Below are 22,498 nucleotides of genomic sequence, written 5' to 3' on the forward strand. Positions count from 1 at the left end.
TTGTGCTTTGTGAATCCAAATACATAATACACAGCTAAGAGCTGGCAGTGACGAGGGGGAACACACAGCTGAACACAACTATACAAGCAAGAAACATCTGAGTCCGTAGCTAACAAATCCTCAGTGGCTGTCCCTTCCCCCAGTATAGAAACAAAAGGTTCCACACGTTGGTTAAACTTTATTTAATCTCAGAACCATCGCTGTGTTACACCTATCAGACTGGAATTCATTCATTTTGATGTTTCGGTTTTCACAATTAGAATGGATGAGGTGAGGATCCACGTTTCCCAGTGCAGTGGTGCAGTCAGTATTGGTCCAGTAAGACAAAAGTTCAGCGGTCATTTTATTTTCCTTTAGATACATGAAGCATGGCCTACCATTACTGCCACCCTTTAATCTGCAACTGATATAAACAGGATGAGGTGGAAACTGTTGCTCCATCATTTGTAGGAAAGGTGACATGAGCATTCTGTACTTTAACAGAGACACTTAAACACAGGACTTCATTTTGTACTGTTGCAACCCTTTCATTCGAGGCAGAACACCCCCCCGCTCCTCCCCACCGCGATGAGTGCCAAAGCATTTCCAGATTTGATTTTCATCAAGATTTCCAAACTGGCAGATTTTATTTTCACACCCTCTTCACAATAGACAAGATGCTTACCATATATTTAGGATTACAAGTTGTCACTAAAAGAAAACTTTACACAACCACTGTACATTTAAGGTTGAAAAAACTGTCCTTGCATGAAAAATATACCTAGAAATCAAGTGGTAAACAAGAAAAAACATTAAGAAAAGATCAACCTTTTTATAATGTGTCATTTTAGGTTTATCAACTCCTCCTCTACTTTTCATTCGCACTCTGTTTTTACCTACAGTATTCGTTAAGGCAAACAGCTAATCCATTTCTGAAGAGGTGCTGTGGATATTGTGGGCAAACAGCAAACATTTGGCATTAAAATAGATAGCACGTATGTAGCCTCTAGTAATATACATTAAGCATTTTTCTTGGACTTGAGGATAATGACAGGGGAGGATGAACATGCTAACAATGTCAAAAAGGCTTAAAATTTAGCGTCCAAGCGATTTCTATTAATGCTCCTGTAGTTCTCAAGCTTTAAGTAGTATAGAATTTATGCAAATGCATTAAAGAATTCTAGCTTGGCAAGTACACCCAAGCAGGTTATTAAACTATATATACAGAAAGTGATAAATACAGAATTAAAAGAGTCCTTCTGCTTCTCTTTATAGCCTTGAAAATTGACAAAAAACTTGAGGACAGCTCTACAATATTAAACATTAGGTAACCGCAGGAACTGGGAAACCTAACTACACAAATTGATTAAAATACTCAGATGACTTTGTAGTGTTTAATACAATTCAGTTCGTAGTCAAGGGCACAAGACAACATTTAACAAAAATAATCACATCAATTGACCTAGAAATTAAACGTAATAGATATGAATACAATCTCCAAAATCTGTCTTTAAGTGAACATTAACCATTTATTCAAAGTTATACAAGAGTTTGAAGGATAAAGTCTTCTTCTGCAACAGGAAACCAACTTACAAGTTTCATGTCTCAGTTGAATTGCAGTGGAGGCGAGCGGGGCAGGGGGAGGGAGGGAAGGGTGAACAAACAAGTTAGTAGGCCCCATCTAGGCAGCTAGAAAGTACAAACGGGCTCAACAGCAGCCTCCACCAGCTTGTTGTCCTCCCTGATTGCCTGCAAGTGTTGCGTTAGTAGCAGCATGTTGAGGGCCAATTTTTATGCCGTTTGCCTGAAATGAAGTTCAATACACAGTATAATTATTGCACAACACTAAATACACCCGAAAAGCTCTTCTCCCAACACACGCAGTAAATACAGCAATGTTTTTCTTTTTGCTTAGCAACATTTAAGTATAGTTTAAAGGAAGTTTCTTTCCTTATTTAAATTTTATTGCCGTGTTAGACTTTGTACCTTAAGCTCCTAGCATGAAAACACAGTAGGAATCGCATGTGAATACTGCATGGCAAAAGGCTTTAAAATTACCCAGCATTTGCCAGGAACATGCAGCCTCCCCCCTCTCACCAAAACCTCTATTAGTTTAATAGTTTAGTATAAAACTTTTCCTCTCCAGACAGCATTTCCTTCTGTGTTGAATCAGCTGTACGGGCTAAGGGCATACGAGTGTTCTGTGTCATCAATAATTTCTATGATCCCGAAAGACGTGGCTACTTGCCAAGAACCCACACACAGCGTAGCTCTTTCATTCATCAAAATCACACTTATATCTTAACCCTCACTCCCTCAAGTGGATTTTACCTAAAAATACAGCACTTTGAGAAAAGTAATACAGTAGCTTCAGAAATTAAGCTCTTAAGGAAACTTTGCGTCACAGTAAATCTCAGATTTATAGTGCTTGGCAGTTGTTCTGCAACAGTAGTAGCCTTGGGGTTTCTGGCACTAGCTCAGTATTGACAGCAGCTGATGTGGTTTCTTTTCGCTCTTTGACTCCTCTTTAATAAAAAGCATGCCCTATGGCTCATTGGTTTTGCCCCCTCTGGGCTGGTAGCAACTTCTTGAGGAATCAAGGAGCCAGACCTGGCATAAAGCCAAAGAAATAGCACGGACTGTTGGCTCCTGACAGCATATTGCAATCAAAGCTCCATAAGGCACAGTAAAGCAATCAGCTACTATATGAAACTCGACAGACAGAACGAGCATGCTTTCTCAGACACCGATTACTGTCCAATTTATATTGTGCTGTGTATTTTCTTTATAAAATGTTACAGGCAATTTTAACATTCTTACCACTAAGCTGAACTATTGGGGTGCTTTGCCAAAACACCATATATGCACACCCACATTTTTCAGTCCACATTAGTGCCTGAATCATTACTGCTGAAGTCTTAGCTCCAAGTTTCCCAATGCAAAAACTTCATACTGCTGAAGTATTTCATCACTTCTGTGAAATCACTACAGCAGGATTTTTATTGGTCAAAATTACCTCATGTTGGCAATTATGCCTACACTGAGCAGAAACAAGTGAGTTTAACTGAGTCCTGGCAGTTCCTTCGCCGCTCTCTGAACACTTATGCAAGGACCATCAGGCTAGAAAGGAGCGTCAGACTCACGGTCCTCAACAGAGAAGGAGCGCAGATTCCCACATACAACTTTTGCTAAGTATCTTAACAATGACATTTAGAGACACGGAGTAAGAAACTTGTGCACCATAGATAACTGACACGTAACACTGCCAAAGCTGAACTGTTTTATGTTTCACGTAAATTCTACCTGAGAATTTGTATGACCCTAACGGATATTTATTTCCACTAACTCAGAATTTCAGCTTGCTTTTCCTATAGACATGACCCTACCTTGTGTCTGCTCAACATTTTCAACAGCACTGTCATTTCAGAATTTAAGAGATATCACAGGGCCTTCCTGGCTCTTGCAATACAGAAGGGTTCCCTGCTCCATGCCAAAGCCCCCACAAATACAAGCCAAAGAGACCAGCCCTGATAATCTGTAATTTCAGTAATGTGCATAGACAAAATGGCTAATCTTTTATTCCCTACAGAATCCAGCCACCTAAACCAGGAACATTTCAAAAGTCTTTTATGTAACTCTCAAAGCAATCCCTCCCCTGCACTGGACAGCTCATAGAGTGCATCTGGCATATCAACATGGTCCTCCATTTACATAGTGGAAAATTATCTTTGAAAACAGATGACACCATATGGAGAAGTGGATGAAAGTGGATTTTCTTCTCTTTTGGGGATTTATATTATTTTGTGCTGCTTCATGGATGGATAGGGTCACTTATTTTAATCCATTTTTATCACAATAGCAGACAATTCTATATCCAAATGGAATGGACAAATACTTTACTGTCCAGCATTCTAAGGAAGGTGAATTTTGTACCTTAAAGAAAGAAAGAAAATAAATAAAGTGTTTAGAGTAGTAAAAGTTACCTCGTTATTTATGTCAAAAACTCCTTCCTGGATTTTCTCGTAGATCTCCTTTGCAGTGTTAATAAATGCCTACAACAGAAGGGATAAAAAAAAAAAATAGAAGACCAGTCAATGTGATATCCTGGTGTAACATATACTAAGTGTACTCCACCTCATGTATAGTTAATTCAGCAAGACCTTTCCCTCTGACCTGAGGAGAACAGGTATGCCAACAGCATCCCTAACCTACCCTGAAGTAGCAACGGATCATATGCTGTTTACAAAAACAGCAGCCTGTTCCTAACAACTATATTCTACAATCTGTTGTCCAGTAATTACAGGGGGAAAAAATATATACAAATTACTTTTAAATTATTTATTTCTGACCCTTATGGATAGATTGTGTGGCAGATGGTTTCCCCTACCCTTAATATCTTTGTAATAGGCCACTCTAGATTAGAGTGCTTAGCAACATAAAACCACAGGGTACTTACAATGATGATGTAAGGATGCTGTCTGCTGGATGAAACCTTATGCTATCATTTAATATTCACCTAATTTTAAGAACACATTCCCTTTAATTAATCTTGCACATGGTGGGAAATAGACATCTTCATAATAGAAAAGAAAGAACCCAAATATTATTATGATTTCTGAAAATTTATTATGTTAATTCAGGGTTAAAGACTACGACTGTAGGTCTGAAAGAGTGAATGATATATAGATGGCTTTGGTTAAAGTTTAAGATCAACAATTCTGTCTTTCATCCCACATTTAACTTTATATCTCAGATAATGCCTAAGACAAAGTATAATTTAAGAGGTGATGAACAGCAGCTAATGATGGCAAGCAATATCAAGCATACAGATATTTTTCCTTTAAAATACCATCACTACACAACCATACAGGGTATGCTATCTTCTGCACAGGCCGTTACTGCAAATACCGTTCTAATTCAAATATAAAAAAGTAAACAGGGTTCATGGAGAGGAACAAATCATACCTTTCCTCATTTCTACACTGGAAGCATTTGACTGCTGAACTTGCCACCAGAGCTTTGTTTCCTAATTAACAGGACTGATATGTTTTCACCTTTAAAGGCCTTACAGCTCCCCAGAGTAATCAATCTACTGCAGCTCAATTACTGCACCAAGCACACACCACAGCCAGTGAAGGAGACTTGAACGACTGCAGCAGGAGCGGAAAGATATGAATATGCATAAACTCTAAGTGGGTGATCGAATCATCACAGAGGGTCATGAGAATTTGCAGCAAAATAATGAGAAGAATTAATCATTGCAGATTCACAAGGCACTTAGGAAGTGAGTTCGTTTTTCAAACATGCATTAGAGTTGAGGAGAAAAATTGACTCCCAGCCAACTACGAATTGATTCAGATTTCTCAGAAACTGAAGTTTTCAATATAAGAGAAAAAAATTCAAGCTTATCTTGATTTCTGATAACACACAAATTGTTCTAACAACCTCATGTGTGTGCTTGTTGAAAGGCATGTGTCACGAACTCTGGAAACTCACAGCTGGGATCTGAGGACACGTGCTTGCTTTCGTTTAAGAAGGGTATTAAACAGAACTTGAAGTCTTAAAAATATGTTATGATAACTTCATGTAAACAAGCACTTAACAATTGGCACATCTAACAATTACAGAACCAGTGCTGGCTAAGTATACTGAGGCTCTTGGAATTCATTTCACAAGAATTAAATTACATCTATAAAAACTGCTTCAGACCTGCCACCAAGAATTTTATCAGATTACAAACTCCAAACTAACAACAGAATCTGAAGTATCTTTTGGGTGCTACATTCAAGAAGACATCACAGCAAAAATGCATTTATCCTCACAAAAATGAAAAAAGCTCATGGGGAAATGCAGTGTGATTTAACAATACCTGGGCCACCCCCCATTCAGCACAGTTATTATATAACTACTGTGCAAAGCAGAGAAAAAAAGCATACTGAGTTTAGTACAGGTGGTGTATCTTAACATTTAAACACGTTTCCTGAGAAAGCCTTGGTCTGAAAATATATATATCAAAATATTCCATTTACCTCAGTTCTATCATTTCAATAATCTGGAAAAGATATCACGTGATTATCAGATTTGTGACTGTGATTCAAGTTTGCCAAGCATTAGTGTTAAAATGGCACGCAGCAGTGTCTGAATGGCAAAACGCCAAGCTACGCTGGGCCACATATAAACAGTTCCTATTTGAAAACTATGGTTTCATGAGACTATAGCAACTAATAAATCTACTTCTTGGCTTTTCTTCAGTTAGCATGGATTCTGAAAGCTACTACTAATCAGTCACAGAAAGACTTGCACCCCTTGAGACATCCATTTGTTTTTTGCATCCACGTATTTTAAGGAAGCTTATGCTTCAAAGTACAAGTGGACTTGAAATAACCACCTGAGAATGCTGCTAAAAAAGCACTGCAGTCACTTTAAGAATATTCTATCAGATGTTGGCACTGTACGCTAGTGTCCCAATTAGCAAGGACAAGAAGGTGAACTCTGTCTAATTGGCTTCCTCTAAAAATCTCTTTCTAGATTGCCTGTCCTAACTCTTATCTGGAATGTACAGTATACTATAAACTCTACATTACTTGTGGGCAGTTTATCCTGTTTGCAGATTAACTGAGCCATGGATACAAAAAGGCAGAGCTGTTCCCCCTCAAACCCAATTTGGATTTATTAAACTATGTGCAGGGAACTGCAAGAACACAGCTGTAGCACTTCATATGCCAGTCTGGATCCAGGTGCAGTTGAGCCGCTTCTATACAACACAAGACTTCAATCAGGAAACCCTCACGGACTCAGGCTGGCTGCCTATAAAGCCTACTGCAGTGGTACTGCACATCCTGGTAAGACCGCTGCCACTAAAGCATAGTACAAATACACTCCAGCCCCTCTACCTTAGTTAAGCTCATGTCCGTGCAGGTTTATTCCCACCACCTCAGGACAGGCGGTACTAGATTCATTCTGGCCTTGTATGTTGTCACTTGAAAAGACAGTGAGCTCCTACTGTACTTACATTGCTCATGAAAGGAAGAGTTGAGTTCTGCAAACAGAGCATGGAAGACTTCCAAATATACAAATTTCAGGCTACATTCGAGGAAATTTAAAGAGAACAGTGTAACTTCTGGAATATACCTACATTTAGTGCTTACTTCTCGGTTCTACTCTTCCTAAATCACGAAAGCTACTGATGTTTTATGCTTAATTACCCGTTCTACATCTTCAAAAAAGGTTTGAAGAAGTTATTTTGTGATTCCCTTCATCACATTTTTCCATTGTATCCACTTACAAATAGGTTCCGAAACACTGACAAGAGTAAAACCATGCTGAGGAAACCTACATTACAGTGCAAGTGGGAAAAGTGAGTCCTGTACAATGTGATCAGCCTGTTGGGTCACCTGCACTTAGTGCAAAGCAAACAAAGCATGGCTTTAAGTTACAACACATGAATGTATAATCACTTCAGACACTCGCATAAGGAGTTTCCTACATCATACTGCTGATGGAAAGCAAGAAGTCTCAAAGTGCCCAAAAGAACAACCATCCAACAGCGCAGATACAGAATTTAAAATAAATTACTCCTCAAAAACACTGACTGTAAAATTAAATCAAGTTTAACATCCATTTTATCAGACAAAGTAAACAAGTAAGGTAGGTTTGCCACCCTTGAGACAAAACCAGGAAGAATGAGTTTATTACCGGTAAAAACAATCACACAATGCTGACAGCAAAGGAAATAAATTCCTGCTCCTTTTGTCACATCTGAGATATACGTAGGAATAGCAGTAAGATACAGGCACCAGAATGCATGTTATGGAACAGCCAGATTTAGTTTTCACTTGGCAGATGTGTCAAGATGTGCAAATGACTTTAAAGAGATGCATTTTCCACATTTGCAAAGTGCAACGTCACTCTCTCTCAGAAACCTATTGCCACGATGAGTATTTGATGACTTAGTTGCAGGCTGCACACACAAAAAACTCGTAACTGATACTTCCTTTTCCAAACTCATATTTTCAAGTGCTTTGCTTAAAATAAATACATACTGGGTTCTGCATTTCCAGTTCAGGTAATATGCTGCCCTCTAGTGGCTATACCGAAGTTACATTTAGTGCTTTGAGATACAAATCAGTTTTAATTCATTATTAATTGTAAGAAAACATAAAAAATAAAACAACACTTAACCGCTACACATCTCACAAATTCTGAAGTGTGATCTTCACCTCTGTGGTCAACCAAGAGCTAGAATTCCTTGTTCCCTACTTCCTCTTCCCTATCATTACCCTATAACTGAAGGATGCATTTGGAAAGTGTAACAATATGGACCACAGATTTACCCAGTAGGGCATTCTGCATCCCAGAGTGTAAGTGGCTCCATACGGCTGCTCAATAGGATGGGATCCCAGATGAGCCACTGCTTTATGCACAGTAAGACAGAGCTCCTCACTGCTAAATGATCCTCAGAAAAATGCCTGGGACACTGAGATGGTTACAGAGGAGTTAATTATCATGCAGTAGAGAAGTACTATATAGTGAATCCGCACCACACACGTGTCCTAGCACATCTGTAGCTTTAAAGTGAAGGTTCACAGACCCAGAACAGCAGCTCGCTTGTGCAATCTCTGGCAAACTTGTTGGAAAGAAGCATATTAACTAGATCCTGAAATATCTCAGGAAGGATGGAGCATTTGAGGAAAAAAAAAAAAAAAAACAAGCTAAAACCCTGGAACTGAGGATCCATCTGTCCAGCAAAATCTATGGCTCCCACAGGAAGCCAAATTATCCTTCTCATGCTCCTCTATAAAGCCTGGAAACCTCAGCTAGGGGTTTTTATTCTGATGATGCCTCACTATGCCCCGAAGTCCTAAGTTAGGACACATTCCTGAACAGCTTCTCACAGCTGAAGTGAGATAGAACCTGGACATCAAGAAACTCCAAGATATACTGGTTCTGAAACAACTTAAGTAAAACCTAATTTACACAAAGATCTTTCACAAACAAGAAATCACTGCTTTTCAAGTTCTAGTCAGATTACATCGTATGTGTCACTTTTCTATCAGAGCTACTAACACCTCAAATTTCAACTTCTAATAACTAAACCTCTGCTAACCAGATCACCAGGTCAAACAGCTGGTGTGTGCTGGCAGCTGTATATAAAGAGAGGAAAAATGCAGTTCTAGGAAACATCAGTTCTAATTTGGAAGCTGATAATAGTCATCTTTCTGTAGGACTTTAATTTTTACTCAGTAGACTATTACAAAGGCTTTCTTCCCTTATCTGTGTCTGAGCAGTACCCCTCCTGAAAATTCAGGGTGTTTGAATATTCATTTTCTATTTAAGTATGAAAGAAACTGTCTGAAGAGCAAATTAAGTTACAGCTGGAACAAAACTGTCCAAGGACCATCCAGCTGTATGTAGCTGAAGTACTCCATTGCTGAGGTGACATGGTTAATCCATTCAGTTTTTATCCTGAACAGAGAATGCATTAATGCATTCCATTTATAAGCAGACAACTTAGAACAACAAAAACAATAGCTGAAGATGAAAACTTGGCATAGGACTAAATAATCCCATCGATAGGGGAAACAACTTATTGAAACCAATTCTCTCACCAGGAGTCAGTGATATGCAAGTCAAACTCAAATGAGATCCTGAACTGCAAGGTCTGAAATGCAGAATGGTTCATATGCTAGTGAAAAGCTTACTTGTAGGTATCACAGTGCTCTCTTAGGAGAAAAGTAAGAACATAAGACATTGAGTTCCTCAAATGGTACCTCAGAGCACACTATAAGAAAACACACACAATGCCTACGAGTTGTGAATATGATAGAGAAGTAACATACAGTAACTAAATGTTAAAGTTAACACTAGGTTACTTTCAGCTTAAAGGAAAAAAGTTCCACGTTTCACATTCAGATTTCATTAGGTATCCTGATCCGAGAAAGTCAACAGGCATGTTTGGAGTATGCATTACAAAACACCTCCAAAACTTTTAAAACATTATTTTAACAGAATTGTAAACAAAGAAATGACTAATTTAGACAGCTCAGAAAACTGTGAAGAAAATGAGCACTCAAAAAGCCACATTATGTTGATAGCTCTTTACCTGTATTGATGACTACAGGGAGAAACTAAAAAGAAGTGGTCAAAAACAAAAAAGCTTTCTACAAATATGATATGGCTGAAGAGACACCAAAACTGGTCTTCTGTCAGCAGTTTAACAACCGTCAGTCCAATAAAACCTTCCCTCCAGCCCTTTTATCCTAATGACTGGGAAGCTTTCGCCCCATCACACTCCATACGTAATGTGATGGTTTAACTCTGTAGCCACACTCATTTCTTAGAAACCTCTACAGAAGCTACAAAGGAAAAGCCTATGTCTACCTTTCACTCAATGGCCTATTGGGCAAACAGGGTATCAGCCTCCCATAATAGCCCTGCTCTAGATGAACAGCTAACAGGACATACAACATTATTCATATTCTCCACTGCTAAACATTCCCATCTGAGATGTAGGCTAATAGATAATAATCCTGAGAAATCATAGAATGGTTTGGGTTGGAAGAGACCTTTAAGGTCATCTAGTTCCAACCCCCTGCTATAGGCAGGGACACCTTGCACTAGACCAGGTTGCTCAAAGCCCCATCCAGCCTGGCCTTGAATGTTTCCAGGGAAGGGGCATCCACAGCCTCTCAGAACCCAAAGAACATTTTAAAATTGCCTTAAGATCCAAGCACCAAAAAGGACACAGTACTGTTACTGTGGCTAGACACTGACTAAGGTACTACACAGTGGTAGAAATAAGGATTGGGCAAGAAAAAAAACAAAAAACAAACCCACATCGCAATAGCTTGCTCTGAGGAGTACGTGAAATATTAAAGGTCTTTAAGAACAGGTTAGATCTGTACAGGACACTGAGTTTTTCTTGCTTTGGACTAGCAAATTCATTCTAGTTTCAATTTTAAAATTTTGAGACAGACTGGTATACTCACTTCACTGGTCAAGTATTTTTAAGAAGTACATTAGGTACTGGAATCTCAACAATATCTGACTGCACAGAATTATATAATTTAGACCACATCATTCTCATACTATAAATTAAAAAGTAGTTAATTCAAGTTAGTAAATCCAAACCCTAAAGGAACAGCATCTGTACAAACTACACAATGCAACTCAACGTGACTGTTGTACAAAAACGCCAGTGTTAAGCGAAGTTACCTCCTCTACATTGGAAGCAGTTTTGGCAGACGTCTCCATAAAGATAAGCCCATGCTCTCGTGCAAATGCTTCACCTTCTTCTTTCTTGACTTCTCGTCTAGACTCTAAATCACTAAATGGAAAAAAAAAGTTACTCACTTGGTCTGTCCATTGTTCAAAGACATGCTTATAAGTGAACAGCCCCCATAAGAACTTACATACATACAAAAATATACTCAAGCCTTGATACAAAGTATAATTTCTATAAACTTAGCGCTTACAGTACAGAGAATAGGCACAGACATCACACCTGAGCTCTAGCTGATATGGAATTATCAAAGTTTACTAAATGCCTTTTAAAAGGATACAAATATACTTATCTAGCCATTCCTTAGAACGTTAACTTTAGAGATTGTCAATTTAGGTAATCATCACTTTTCTAGTATCTACCAAACCACAATGCAAAGCTGAAATGGTAACAGACTTCTATAAAACATTTATTAAGAGAATCAAATCCTCCAGTTAATATTTTTCTACTCAGGAAAACTTCTTATTTAGGCCTTTTTAGTAGGGCAAAACCTAGGGACAGAAATAATTATACTGAACTACATTGTTCATTTCCTCCTGACACCCCTAGCATTTAGGTTTTGACCAAGCCCTTTAACAGCAGAAGTCACTGTAACACAATTTCTTGTTTCCTGCTTTCTGAGAAGCCTATAAAAAAGTTAACTAATATTAATAACAGTTTACTGGACTGGACAGCTAATACCAAATTCAACTCTCTAGGTCATGTGGACACATTAGCATTGCATTCCTCGTTTTTAAAGCTTCCTTAGGAACAGGGATGTCCAGAGCTTCTGTCCCTCTAAATATATTACATCCCGAGCAGTAATAATGCCATTTTTTTTAGTACATAAATAGTATTTTATAGATATAAATAAAGCTGCTTTTAAATTGCACATATAAAGCCATTCTTAGATACTTAATCTCAAACTAAACTGATTGCAAATACATAGATTTTATCTGCAGCTGGAGTTCTAGTAAGAAACATCATACTGGGCTACCAACCTCGTAATTACACATACACTGAATGTAAGTTTCACTCACTGTGGTATTTATTTTGCAGCAAAGCAGGTTCTTGCTATTTTTACAACTACATGCTAGCTCAGATAAATTTTGGAGCCAAGACTACTCGATACATCACTTAAACAAGGAGCCTCTGAAGATAAGGATACAAGGATTGTTTTCTCCAGACAAAAAATTAACTTTGATGCTCACAGTCCGTAAGCACTTCCAGTACCTCAGCTTCAGATAACCTAAACAAGGTGTTCATCCTCATGTCCCTGAGACAGCTGTACAACATGGCATACTTGAACTAGATGTATTCATTGCCACTACTGCACTCCCTCAAGAATACCTTATTTAAAACTTGACTTGCTACATTGCTATCTCCACGCTAAAACAGAAATAATTATTCTTATTTGAAATGGTACTATTGCATGAAAACTGCAGTGATAACCCACTCATTACCGGCATCTAAAGATATCCATTTAAGAGCTTCAACTGCTTCTACTGACCACAGCTGTCTTCCTCTCTGCATACATCCCATTCCAATAATTCGAAGCATTGGGTCTTACTAGATCAATATAGCTATGCTTTGTTCTGGAAAGGAGATTAAGTATAGTATTTGTCACATTTTAATACCAGCAACTCTAATGTTTTCAAAAAACAGGTTCTGTATTTCAGCTTAAGTTTTCAACTCCCTTCAAACTCGGTAGTAAGTCGGCAGAACAACTGTATTGTAAGCGCTTTTAAGAATTCCAAAATGCAAAGTTTGCTCTTGTAAAAATACTGTGCTAGTATACACATTCTTCCACGTCTCTACCAATATGCTCTACTGTAACAACTCCTGTAACGTGCTGCTAGGATAGTGCAGGAAGGAAATATTCTTTCCAACCTTCTCTTGGAGGCTTGAAGATATATCCTTAAAAAGTTCGTTAAAGACCACTTGCTTCCTGTGACACCATCACGTGCAACTTAAAATCTATTTTATTTTCACAGTACCTCGTGCAGGTAAACAGTACACACTTCTCTGAGTGCCACCATTTTGCTCACATAAAAACTGCTGGTCATCTGACATCATGGGCTTACCAAAGTTTATAAATGAAACAATTTCTGAAGACTGATTATCACATTCCTCTAATGAAAAGTGCTATGCAGGTCATTTTACTGCTTATACACAAAAATGTGGGCAAACTTTATAATTACTTACTGCTTAGCATGTGGGGTTTTTTTTTTTTTTTTTTTTTTTTGAGGGGAAGGAAGGTAGAAGGATAGAGAGAAGAAAACAGAAGGGAATAAAAGGGGAGGAAAAAGAAGAAAACAAGAAGTGAACAGGCCAGACTAGCAAAAGTAGACTATACTTACTACACAGCTAATAATACAGTTTCTCAGTATTATCTAAGAAATGATCCAGATGTTCATTAAAATTTAAGTGACAAGCACACACAGTTACTTGAGCTGGCATCTTTACCTTCAAGAACTGCTCAGGCACAGAGATGACTTTAACTGAAGACCCGTAACTAATGGGTTGTTACATTCTGAGATAATACTTTTGATGTTAAAAAAAAACACACTAACATCCACTAAAAATCCAGACACGATGCTACAGTTCAGTAAATCAAGAACCAGAAAAATCACAGATAAACCTAATGTATTCCATAAAAATATTTATGGAAGACTTTCAATATAGGTCAAAGTCTCAGCACCAATAGGGAACCATTTCATACCTCTAGACAGTCTAGTTGATGAAAAAAACCAAGCAGATAACTGTTTCCAAATCAGCTAACCAACTTTTAAGCCTTTTGAATCCCTAGGACATGGTTAAAACACTTCTGACCCCACTCCCAGTTGGAATGTACAGAACGTGAAGCAAGACAGAAGTTCAGAAGCACCGTGTAATTATCAAGGCACACATTTTTTGTACTTTCCACTGTTGTACTGTGATTCTTAACTGAAAAAGTAAACCATTTTTAAAACATCCAAATAAGGAGCCATATTACCTTTATGAGGGACAGATCTAGGTGCTTACACGTGGTATCATCATCATTCAGGAAGAAAGAAAAGTAATGATAAAAGTTTTAGATTTCTACTATCTACAAAATTATAATTTGGTTAAATTTTACCTTTTGTTTCCAATAAGCATTATAACCATGTTGGAATTGGAATGCTGACGAGCATCTTCTAACCAAGTTGTCAAGTGATTGAAAGTGTCCCTCCTGAGTACAGAAGAGAAGGAAAATTAAAGCAGTTATTTAAAACGATAATAAAAAAATCTTCCTCTCCTCCCTCATTCAGCTTCTCTACCTGAGAATTCATTTCATTCTACCTGAACGACCAATTCATTCATTTACTTACACTTCAAGGATAAAAGCTACTAGTAACTTTGTGAGAGGGAAAACAGGCAAACAAAAATGTAGTAAACACAAAGCATTAATGAACTCTGTCTGAAGAGTAACTGAAAACATTTACTACAAAGAGTAAACTTCTAAGAATCTGCGATGTTATACACTATGGATAAAGTCTGCCAAATGGAGTTTTAGAAGTCTGTAACACTCTCAAATGAATTCAAACAACAATACAAGCAGCCACTTACTCACACAGTAATATTTATTCTGGTTCTGGCAAAAGAAAAGGTTGACACTCATTTTCTCTGAATTTATAAATTCAGTAATGAATTTAGCAGTAAAGGTTTTAAAGTAAGATAGGTACAAGATGACAATGTTACAGATCTTCAAGAAAATGTACACTAAATAATTAATAACGTGCTTGTGCATTTAATATTTCACAAGCATAAAGCCACCTACTTATGAATCAAGGACTGATTTGTTGGAAGTCAACTGGAAAGAACATTTGGCTTTATGACATTTAAAAATAAACAGAGAACAAAAGGGAAACTAAGAAATCTTGTTGCTTAATTCAGCAATGCGACTCAAGAGTCACAAAAAGGAATCACACAATCTAACGGCGCCCTGGAACATACAGATTTGCACAATCCAATCATAATAATTTTTTACGAAAATAATAAGACAAAATCACACCATAGTTTTGCAGATATGAGTTACAGACACTTCATTCAATACTGCAGGAATACCGTAATCACTTCTGAAATCACACCTTAAGAACTATATTCCCCAACTTGATGAACACAGCATTGGTAGAAGTTTCTGAGCATTTCTATGCAATCAGACTCTGGTATTTCGCTGCTTTTTACTCATTTATTTCAGAATGGCAACTGAGTAAAAAGTTCATCACAGTAACAGAAAAAAATGTAGTTTAAGGTAATAAAAACACAAAAAATGAATTAATATTTTAATGCCTTTCTCAACAAAGGTAGAATGGTCATGGTCAAATAGTTTACAAAAATGCTCTGATTCATTCTTTCTGAGTTTATACAGAAGTATACATAGTGAACATAGGCTATATATTGATTTTGATTACTTAATTAACGTGATAAAATATTAGATTGCAAGTACTTCTACAAAAAGCCATGCTAAATGAGACATTTATAAAGCTGCTATATATATCATAGTACAATTCTACAAAGACACAATTTTAGCACAGTTGTCACTTCCTCCATATCCTCACCTTGTAATGTCATACACTAGTAAAGCCCCTGCTGCCCCTCTGTAGTATGACCTTGTAATGGAACGGAAGGACTCCTGCCCTGCCTGCAGAAGACAAAGTTTCATTATTGCATAGCTCAAATTTATGTTTCATTGATGAAAACCATAAACTTACTACTTTTGTGGGGGCAAGGAGGCATATGGAGGGACATCAGAGAGGGAACAATTGGGGAAAAGTCTCTAACACTGGCAAAAGAAGGCACATGAGGAGGCACCAACTACAGCACACTGCACTTAAAAGAAAAAAAAAATCGGAACAAGACCTCTAAACCTTTTTTGGCAATCCCTGACAACCCAATTTACTGAATGGCTTCACAATACATGAATCATTATTAGAGCACAGAATGGACTCCTAGCAACTAAGCTCTGAAGACAAATTTGAAAGGAAGCAAATAACCCAGAGCTTCACATTTGAATTCAATAACCCGCTCCCTGGGGCAGCTGTTGACACTAGAATAAATAAAGCCCATTGTAAATAAATGATGAATGACATCTTTACGCCCACCATCTGCTGGTGTAAAGGTTGTTGGAAGGCCAAGGATGCAGATTTTATCCGTTATATCATAAACTGCAGCCAGCTTTCAACAGTCTTCAGATGGAATTCTTTCAGTAATCATTTTATTATGGAAAAACAGAAAATGGTTTTGAATTCAATTCTACACAATTCTACTCCACAGCTAATCAATTTCCCCTGGACTTGATAAATAACACGTGTCAAGCAGCCATAGGATGCAACAGTCGTCTCCACATCCACTGGTGAAAAACTTGTGATATACTACAAATTAGAATTTAGATAGTTCCTACAGAACTATATTCTGTAAAAAATCTCAGCTCTTAGAAGAACACATTGATCAGCTTACACTTTAATTGCCTTTCAACAATCCACAGCTGTTTTGAGTTTTCTTTACCAAGATATCCCTCATTAATGTGCAATAGTCGAACCAAAACATTTTCTGCATTTATAAGAACAATTTCAAAGAGTGCAGGTAGAACAGTTCACGTGGATAAAGCTGAAGGACAAAGGTATCACCCTTTTCCCTCCTGTATTAAAAATTAAAGCCCTGAAATATCCATATTCATAGTTACAAACCTCAAGCTCCTGTGCTCAAGTTTTTCAGAAGTGTTATCCTAGTGAGTAAGTTACTAGAAAAAGACTTACCTCGAATACCTAGTATTAATAAAAGCTTTAGTTTAATTCAAAGATAGCACACAGCATGATTAAGGAACACTAATGTTAATGCTGAAAAATGACACATGCAGTAAGATGGTTATCTTTACGACTACAGGAAATTACTCTGATTTAAAACTATGAGGAATGAGAATGAAATATTAATCTATGATTCAGCCAGACCTATAACACTTAGGTTGAGAGAACTTTCTCACAATCACTGTACTTTCATAATGCACAGTTCTGCTGAATTTCAGGAACCCCTGATCTAGATTCTGCTCCTCAGTGAGAACGTACAGTAGCAGAATCTAGAGCACAATACATTTTTAAGCAACCAGTTTCCAAGAAGCACCCTTTAGTTACTTCAGTTGAATAAAACATTTTGTCTTAGTCACTCCACTGGAATAAGTTACAGAAGACAAAAAATACATTTGTCAGTTTCAATTCAATTGGAATATGCTAACACCTGGACTTGGACAGAGTCCAATCCAAGCCCATCTTTATACAGACTAAGATAACCAAACACAGGTGATTTGCTAGAGTATGTGAAGGAACAGTAAAAACAAGTGTTTAGCTCAGTAGTGGGTTCTTGCCCAGGAGCTCTGACAAAGTCCAGAATCCTTTCTTGGCGCAGTGGCTTGCTCAAGTGCACAGCAGATACATAAAACGTTTTCCTCCTGACTTGACAGTAAACAAATTACTGTTACTAATACATTCTATGCATTGCCAAAAAAGAAAAGAGTACATTACGGGGACATAGCCTACCACATTTAAGACTGCCTGTTTCATAAATTCCACTTTGTCATGTTAAATAATTTACTGTGGAAGATGACCAATTTGAAGTCAGCCACAATTGCCAGCAGTTCTACCAGTTATACAAGAATGTAAGAATTGGAGTTCTTACAAGAATCACTTGGTATTTAAATCTTGATGTTACTGTAACATCTTCAACTGCTTCTTACTTGCCCATGATGATACCTCTTAAATACCATTGCTTACTGAAGGAAAGACTGAGAAAAGGGTGGAAAACGTTACTATCTTCCCCAAAGAAGATACTGTTTTCCATTTAGCAATAACAAATTTGGGTTTACTTACACCAAGGTAAAAGAAAACAAAGCCCCTCTCATTCTAAACAGAAGAAAACTGAGTTTCCATAGAGAAACTCAATGCTACATAATATATAAAGGTATGCATATGTGTAACACATAAGAATGAATCTTTTACGCATCATACATAAATCTCTACATGTAAACAGTAAAAAAAACCACTTATTTAAAGTCTATTTCAACTACAGAAATCTAAATGAGTGAAGTCTAAGGTCAAAACAGCATGGGTTAGGCATGTAAAAGATTCCACATATATATGCTTCTATTGTTATTACCTGAAGCATCTTTCATCCGGTAACTTTCTCTTTTGCTTATTTCAAGAAGAAGGGAAGACAAAATACAGAAGCATAGGCTATCACCCCAAAATAGAGTAATTATTATGGCAAGAACATTTTTAAATACAAACGCATTATGGTTATAATACTTCATCTATCTTGCAAAGAAGGACCAACTGAAGTTCATCTACTAGCTCCAAGAAGCAAAGAATAGAACAAGCAGTAAGGAAGCTCAGTATAAAACTGAAACCAGGTTTGATATGAGAGGAGAGCCCTCTATCTTGTGAAGTGGAATTAACAGCACGCGTATACTTCTTTCCATACTCTCCAAAAATGTAACACTTTGCTCTGCTCCTGTAAGGGAATTTCCAAATTTTCAGTTTTCTCACAGAACAACTGAGGTCAGAAGGGATCTTTGGGTTCATGTGATACAACTCCTGCTCCAGCAGGTCCATCCACCCAGAGCAGGGTGCCTAGGGCCACGTCCAGGCACCTTCTGAACATCTCCAAGGTGGAGACTCCACAACCTTTCTAGGGAACCTGAACCAGTGCACAGTCATTCATAGAGATTTTTTTTCTTTCCTGAAGAAGAGTTTCCTGGTGTTGAGACAAAACCCCTTGTGTTCCAATTTGTGCCCATGATCTCATCCTGCCACTGGGCTCCACCTTCACTGCACACTCCCTTCAGGTATTTATTTACTGATCCTGGTAAGATTCCTCTCTATAGCTCCTTCACACTGAAGGGTCCCAGCTCTCTCAGCCTCTCCTCACAGATGTGTTCCAGTCCCTTCATTTTGGTGGACTCTCCATCATGCCCAGGTCTCTTGTACTGGAAGCTCAGAATGGGATACAGCACTCCAGGTGTGGCCTCCCCACTGCTGAGCAGAGGGGAAGAAGAACTTCCCTTAACCAGTTGGCAACACTCCACCTGACACAGCTGTTAAATTTTTCAGCAACATATGCCAGGGATTTGAATGAGGGAGCAGGGGAGTTAGTAGTTAGTGGCAGCAGACACTAAATGAAGGCCTAATTACATCTGGTGGAGACAACACAAGCCTTTCCTCTGATGCAATGTCAGGTTACACCCACTTTCAGTTACCCTGAAGAGGAAGCAGGAAGGTGGAAGTTCTTTTAGACAACAGACAGATGACAGCAGCTATTTCACCTCTAGAAATTCCAGCCCTGATAAAGTAGCCTACAGGCTACTGTTCAAACATACTAAACAGGCCTGAACATGCCTCTTCTCTCTTAAGGCTAAAGGGTGCTAGTTGTGACATGAATAGTAGCTCACTGAAAATGAGAAAAAGTGAGCCTCGGATAAACAACTGATTCTTTGTTAAATAACACCAGCTTTGGTTGTCTTTTGGCCTATGAGCTTTTAGAATTCACATTGTATCAGCTAATGAAGACAAACTTTCTGAAATGAGAGTCTTAAGAAATCACAGTTTGAGTTACAAGTCTTTGAAACAGTACTAAAAACCTTAATCCCTGCATGAACTGATCAACTGCATGGACATACATTCTCACTTTTCTCTCAGTATAAATCTGTGTATAGACCAAGGTGCAACTTCAAAATGATGGTGTAATTGGAACATAACACGTTACCCATCGCATTAGGGGCACAGAGATTCAGGCCCAGAGCTCAAGTTTTCATAAGCTTTTAGACCATGTAACTGTGTTACAGTCAACACACCTGCAGCGCGTGAGCGAAAACACTTCAAGTACTACATTTCCTATAGGAAATCTCAGCAGCATTTCCAAGGATGCTGTGTAGTTATAGAAGATTTGTTTGCAAAATGTATACACAAGTCTCTGTTATCTTTGGTAAGTGGAAAGATTCTGAATGGTGGGTTTTTTTGAACCTGTGAGGGCTGCTCCAAAAGTAATGCACCTACGTTATTATACTGGCCCACAACATCAGAGGCAAACGGTGGTGGTATGGCAGTAGAGGCTGAATCTTCCTGCCAATATTCCATTACATTCTGCTGCCGTGTGACAGATGGAAGCAGAAGGGCATTCCGATCAAATGTTGTCTGACGTGGAAATGCATATAAAGCAAAAGGGTGGAAGTGAATTCTTCCACTTGAAAAAAACTGCACCACTGACACTCACCTACACTTGCAGTGTGTGGTGTGTTTCAGCAGTGGCAATAGCAAGTCAGCTCCACTGGTGCAGATCTTTTGTAAGTGCAGCATGCAGGCTCTTGATCACTGCTGGTGAAAACACATAGCTGACGATGGTGACTACGTTGAAAAATAGTGTTTCATAGCTGAAAATTTGCTCCATCAAATAGTGTTAGTGCATTCTCTGCACCTGTTGCCATCTCCGTGGAAATAAATAGCAGGCATTACTTTTGGAGCAACCTACACGTAAACTGCAAAAAGATTAAAAAGAGCTGTGATGCAGTAGAGGAAACATTAGATAGTGAAATAGGATCCTCAATGGCATGCCTTCCACAAAAACAGTTCATTTTTCTGAATACTCCATTCCCTGTGGTGTAGTATTTGGAAGGTTCCTCCAAAAACAGATTTCTGAGTGCATTCCAGCATGTCCTCAATGCATGGGGTGACCAACAGCTTTTATTAGGAGAAAATCTTACGTAGAAAATGCCTCCATGAAAAATGGAAAACTACAGTGAACCACAGTTATTAGTTCTAGACATACTCAGTTTTAAAAGGTGTTGTTCTGTGTGGTCCAGTCAAGACCAAGTGACAAGAATGCCTCCTTCACATTGAGTATTACTGTTCACTTAAACTAGCACACACCCTCATAAGCTGCACAGAAAATCATAACGCATCTCAGAAACAACCAGTTGACACAACTGTCAGACTACTTATGACAACTGCCAACTGGGAACTACTTCAAAAAGTTGATCCCTTAAATAAAATGTTTCAGAAAGTGAGAAGAGCAACACATACCCTTCAACACAGATTTGAAAATTATAAATAAGTTTACAGCCTTTTAGTCACATGGTAACCTGCTGATATAAATGCAATAATATGGCTCACCATTATGTCTCTTTCTCTGGAAAGAAAATAATTTAAGAGATTTAATAGCATCTGTTACAATTAATAGGCATAAAGATAGTGTAAAATAAGAAAACAACAGTGGTGTCTTCCAACAAAAATGTTCCCTACTAAGATCCATCTCCTGTAGAAGAGATGGAACTAAAAGACATTGGTGAGCATGAATTCGTTAAAACTTGTAAAAATTACAGACTTACAAGTTACACACTGCATCAAAAATAAATCTGTCAGATGCCCAACAAGAACTGAAATTTCATGAGGAATAAGAAACCCCAAGGGTGCAACTATACATATGCTTCTCTTTTCTGACATTGAATGCATGCAATTTAGATGTCCAAAGCAATTCCCAGCACACTTACAGAAACAGAAAGCTTCAGCTCTCCACAGTTAGAAGTACCCTCATGAATTATTTCAGTTTGTAAATATACTTGAAACCTTTAAGTAACTATGGTCATTAGAACTCAAGTTTCACTGCAGACAGAAGGCAGACTAGCCCTCCTTCATCTTGGGGCTTATCCTAAGCAAGATCTTCCTTTGTTACTTTGAAATGCCACGAGGAACTGACAAGAAATATAGCGTGGAAATAAAATACAAATATAGCATATCAATAAACAAATGCATTTAAGCACATCACAGACAAAGGTTTGTGAACAATATGCCAGACAGTAGAACAAGTTACTCTGGTTTCCTAAAGTACTACCAGTGAAGCAAACAATAACTTAACTGGCACTGAGGGTCAAAAAATGGCCCTAATTACACAAACAGCAAGAGGAGTCATTTCCAAATGGACAAAATCCATCCAAGCTCTAACTACCAAAGTGAGAATAAAATGTAATGAAAAAGGCCATTAATAAGACAGCAAAGTTGGAGGCTGCGGGGAGGTGCTCAACCCCAGCAGTCGACAGTATCACTAAGATGAAATGAATATCCATTTAACACATTAATGTGACTTATAAAGCAAGTGAAAACAGCTTATAAGAAAAGATAATTTCAAATTTGTCTAGCAGTCTAGCATATCTGAAAGGCAGAGGTCTTTGTTATTTTTTGTTTCGTTTTTAAATATGGG

At 38.0% G+C, this 22,498-nt stretch overlaps 1 protein-coding gene across 1 annotated transcript in view; it reads right to left on the reverse strand.

The window, feature by feature from the left end:
• Positions 1–607: 607 nt before the first annotated feature.
• RAB2A (RAB2A, member RAS oncogene family) overlaps positions 608–22,498 on the reverse strand; it is a 39,548-nt gene continuing 17,657 nt past the window's right edge. The window contains exons 4-8 of the mRNA XM_065751927.1: positions 15,820–15,902; positions 14,358–14,450; positions 11,194–11,305; positions 3,963–4,031; positions 608–1,783 (exon numbers count right to left, since the gene is read on the reverse strand). Coding sequence (XP_065607999.1) covers positions 1,688–1,783; positions 3,963–4,031; positions 11,194–11,305; positions 14,358–14,450; positions 15,820–15,902 — 453 coding nt within the window. The 3' untranslated portion in view covers positions 608–1,687. The remainder of the gene's footprint in view (positions 1,784–3,962; positions 4,032–11,193; positions 11,306–14,357; positions 14,451–15,819; positions 15,903–22,498) is intronic.

Source organism: Cyrtonyx montezumae, unplaced genomic scaffold, assembly GCF_038088225.1.
Source record: "Cyrtonyx montezumae isolate F1298 unplaced genomic scaffold, pur_monq_1.0 scaffold_8, whole genome shotgun sequence".
Taxonomy (NCBI): domain Eukaryota; kingdom Metazoa; phylum Chordata; class Aves; order Galliformes; family Odontophoridae; genus Cyrtonyx; species Cyrtonyx montezumae.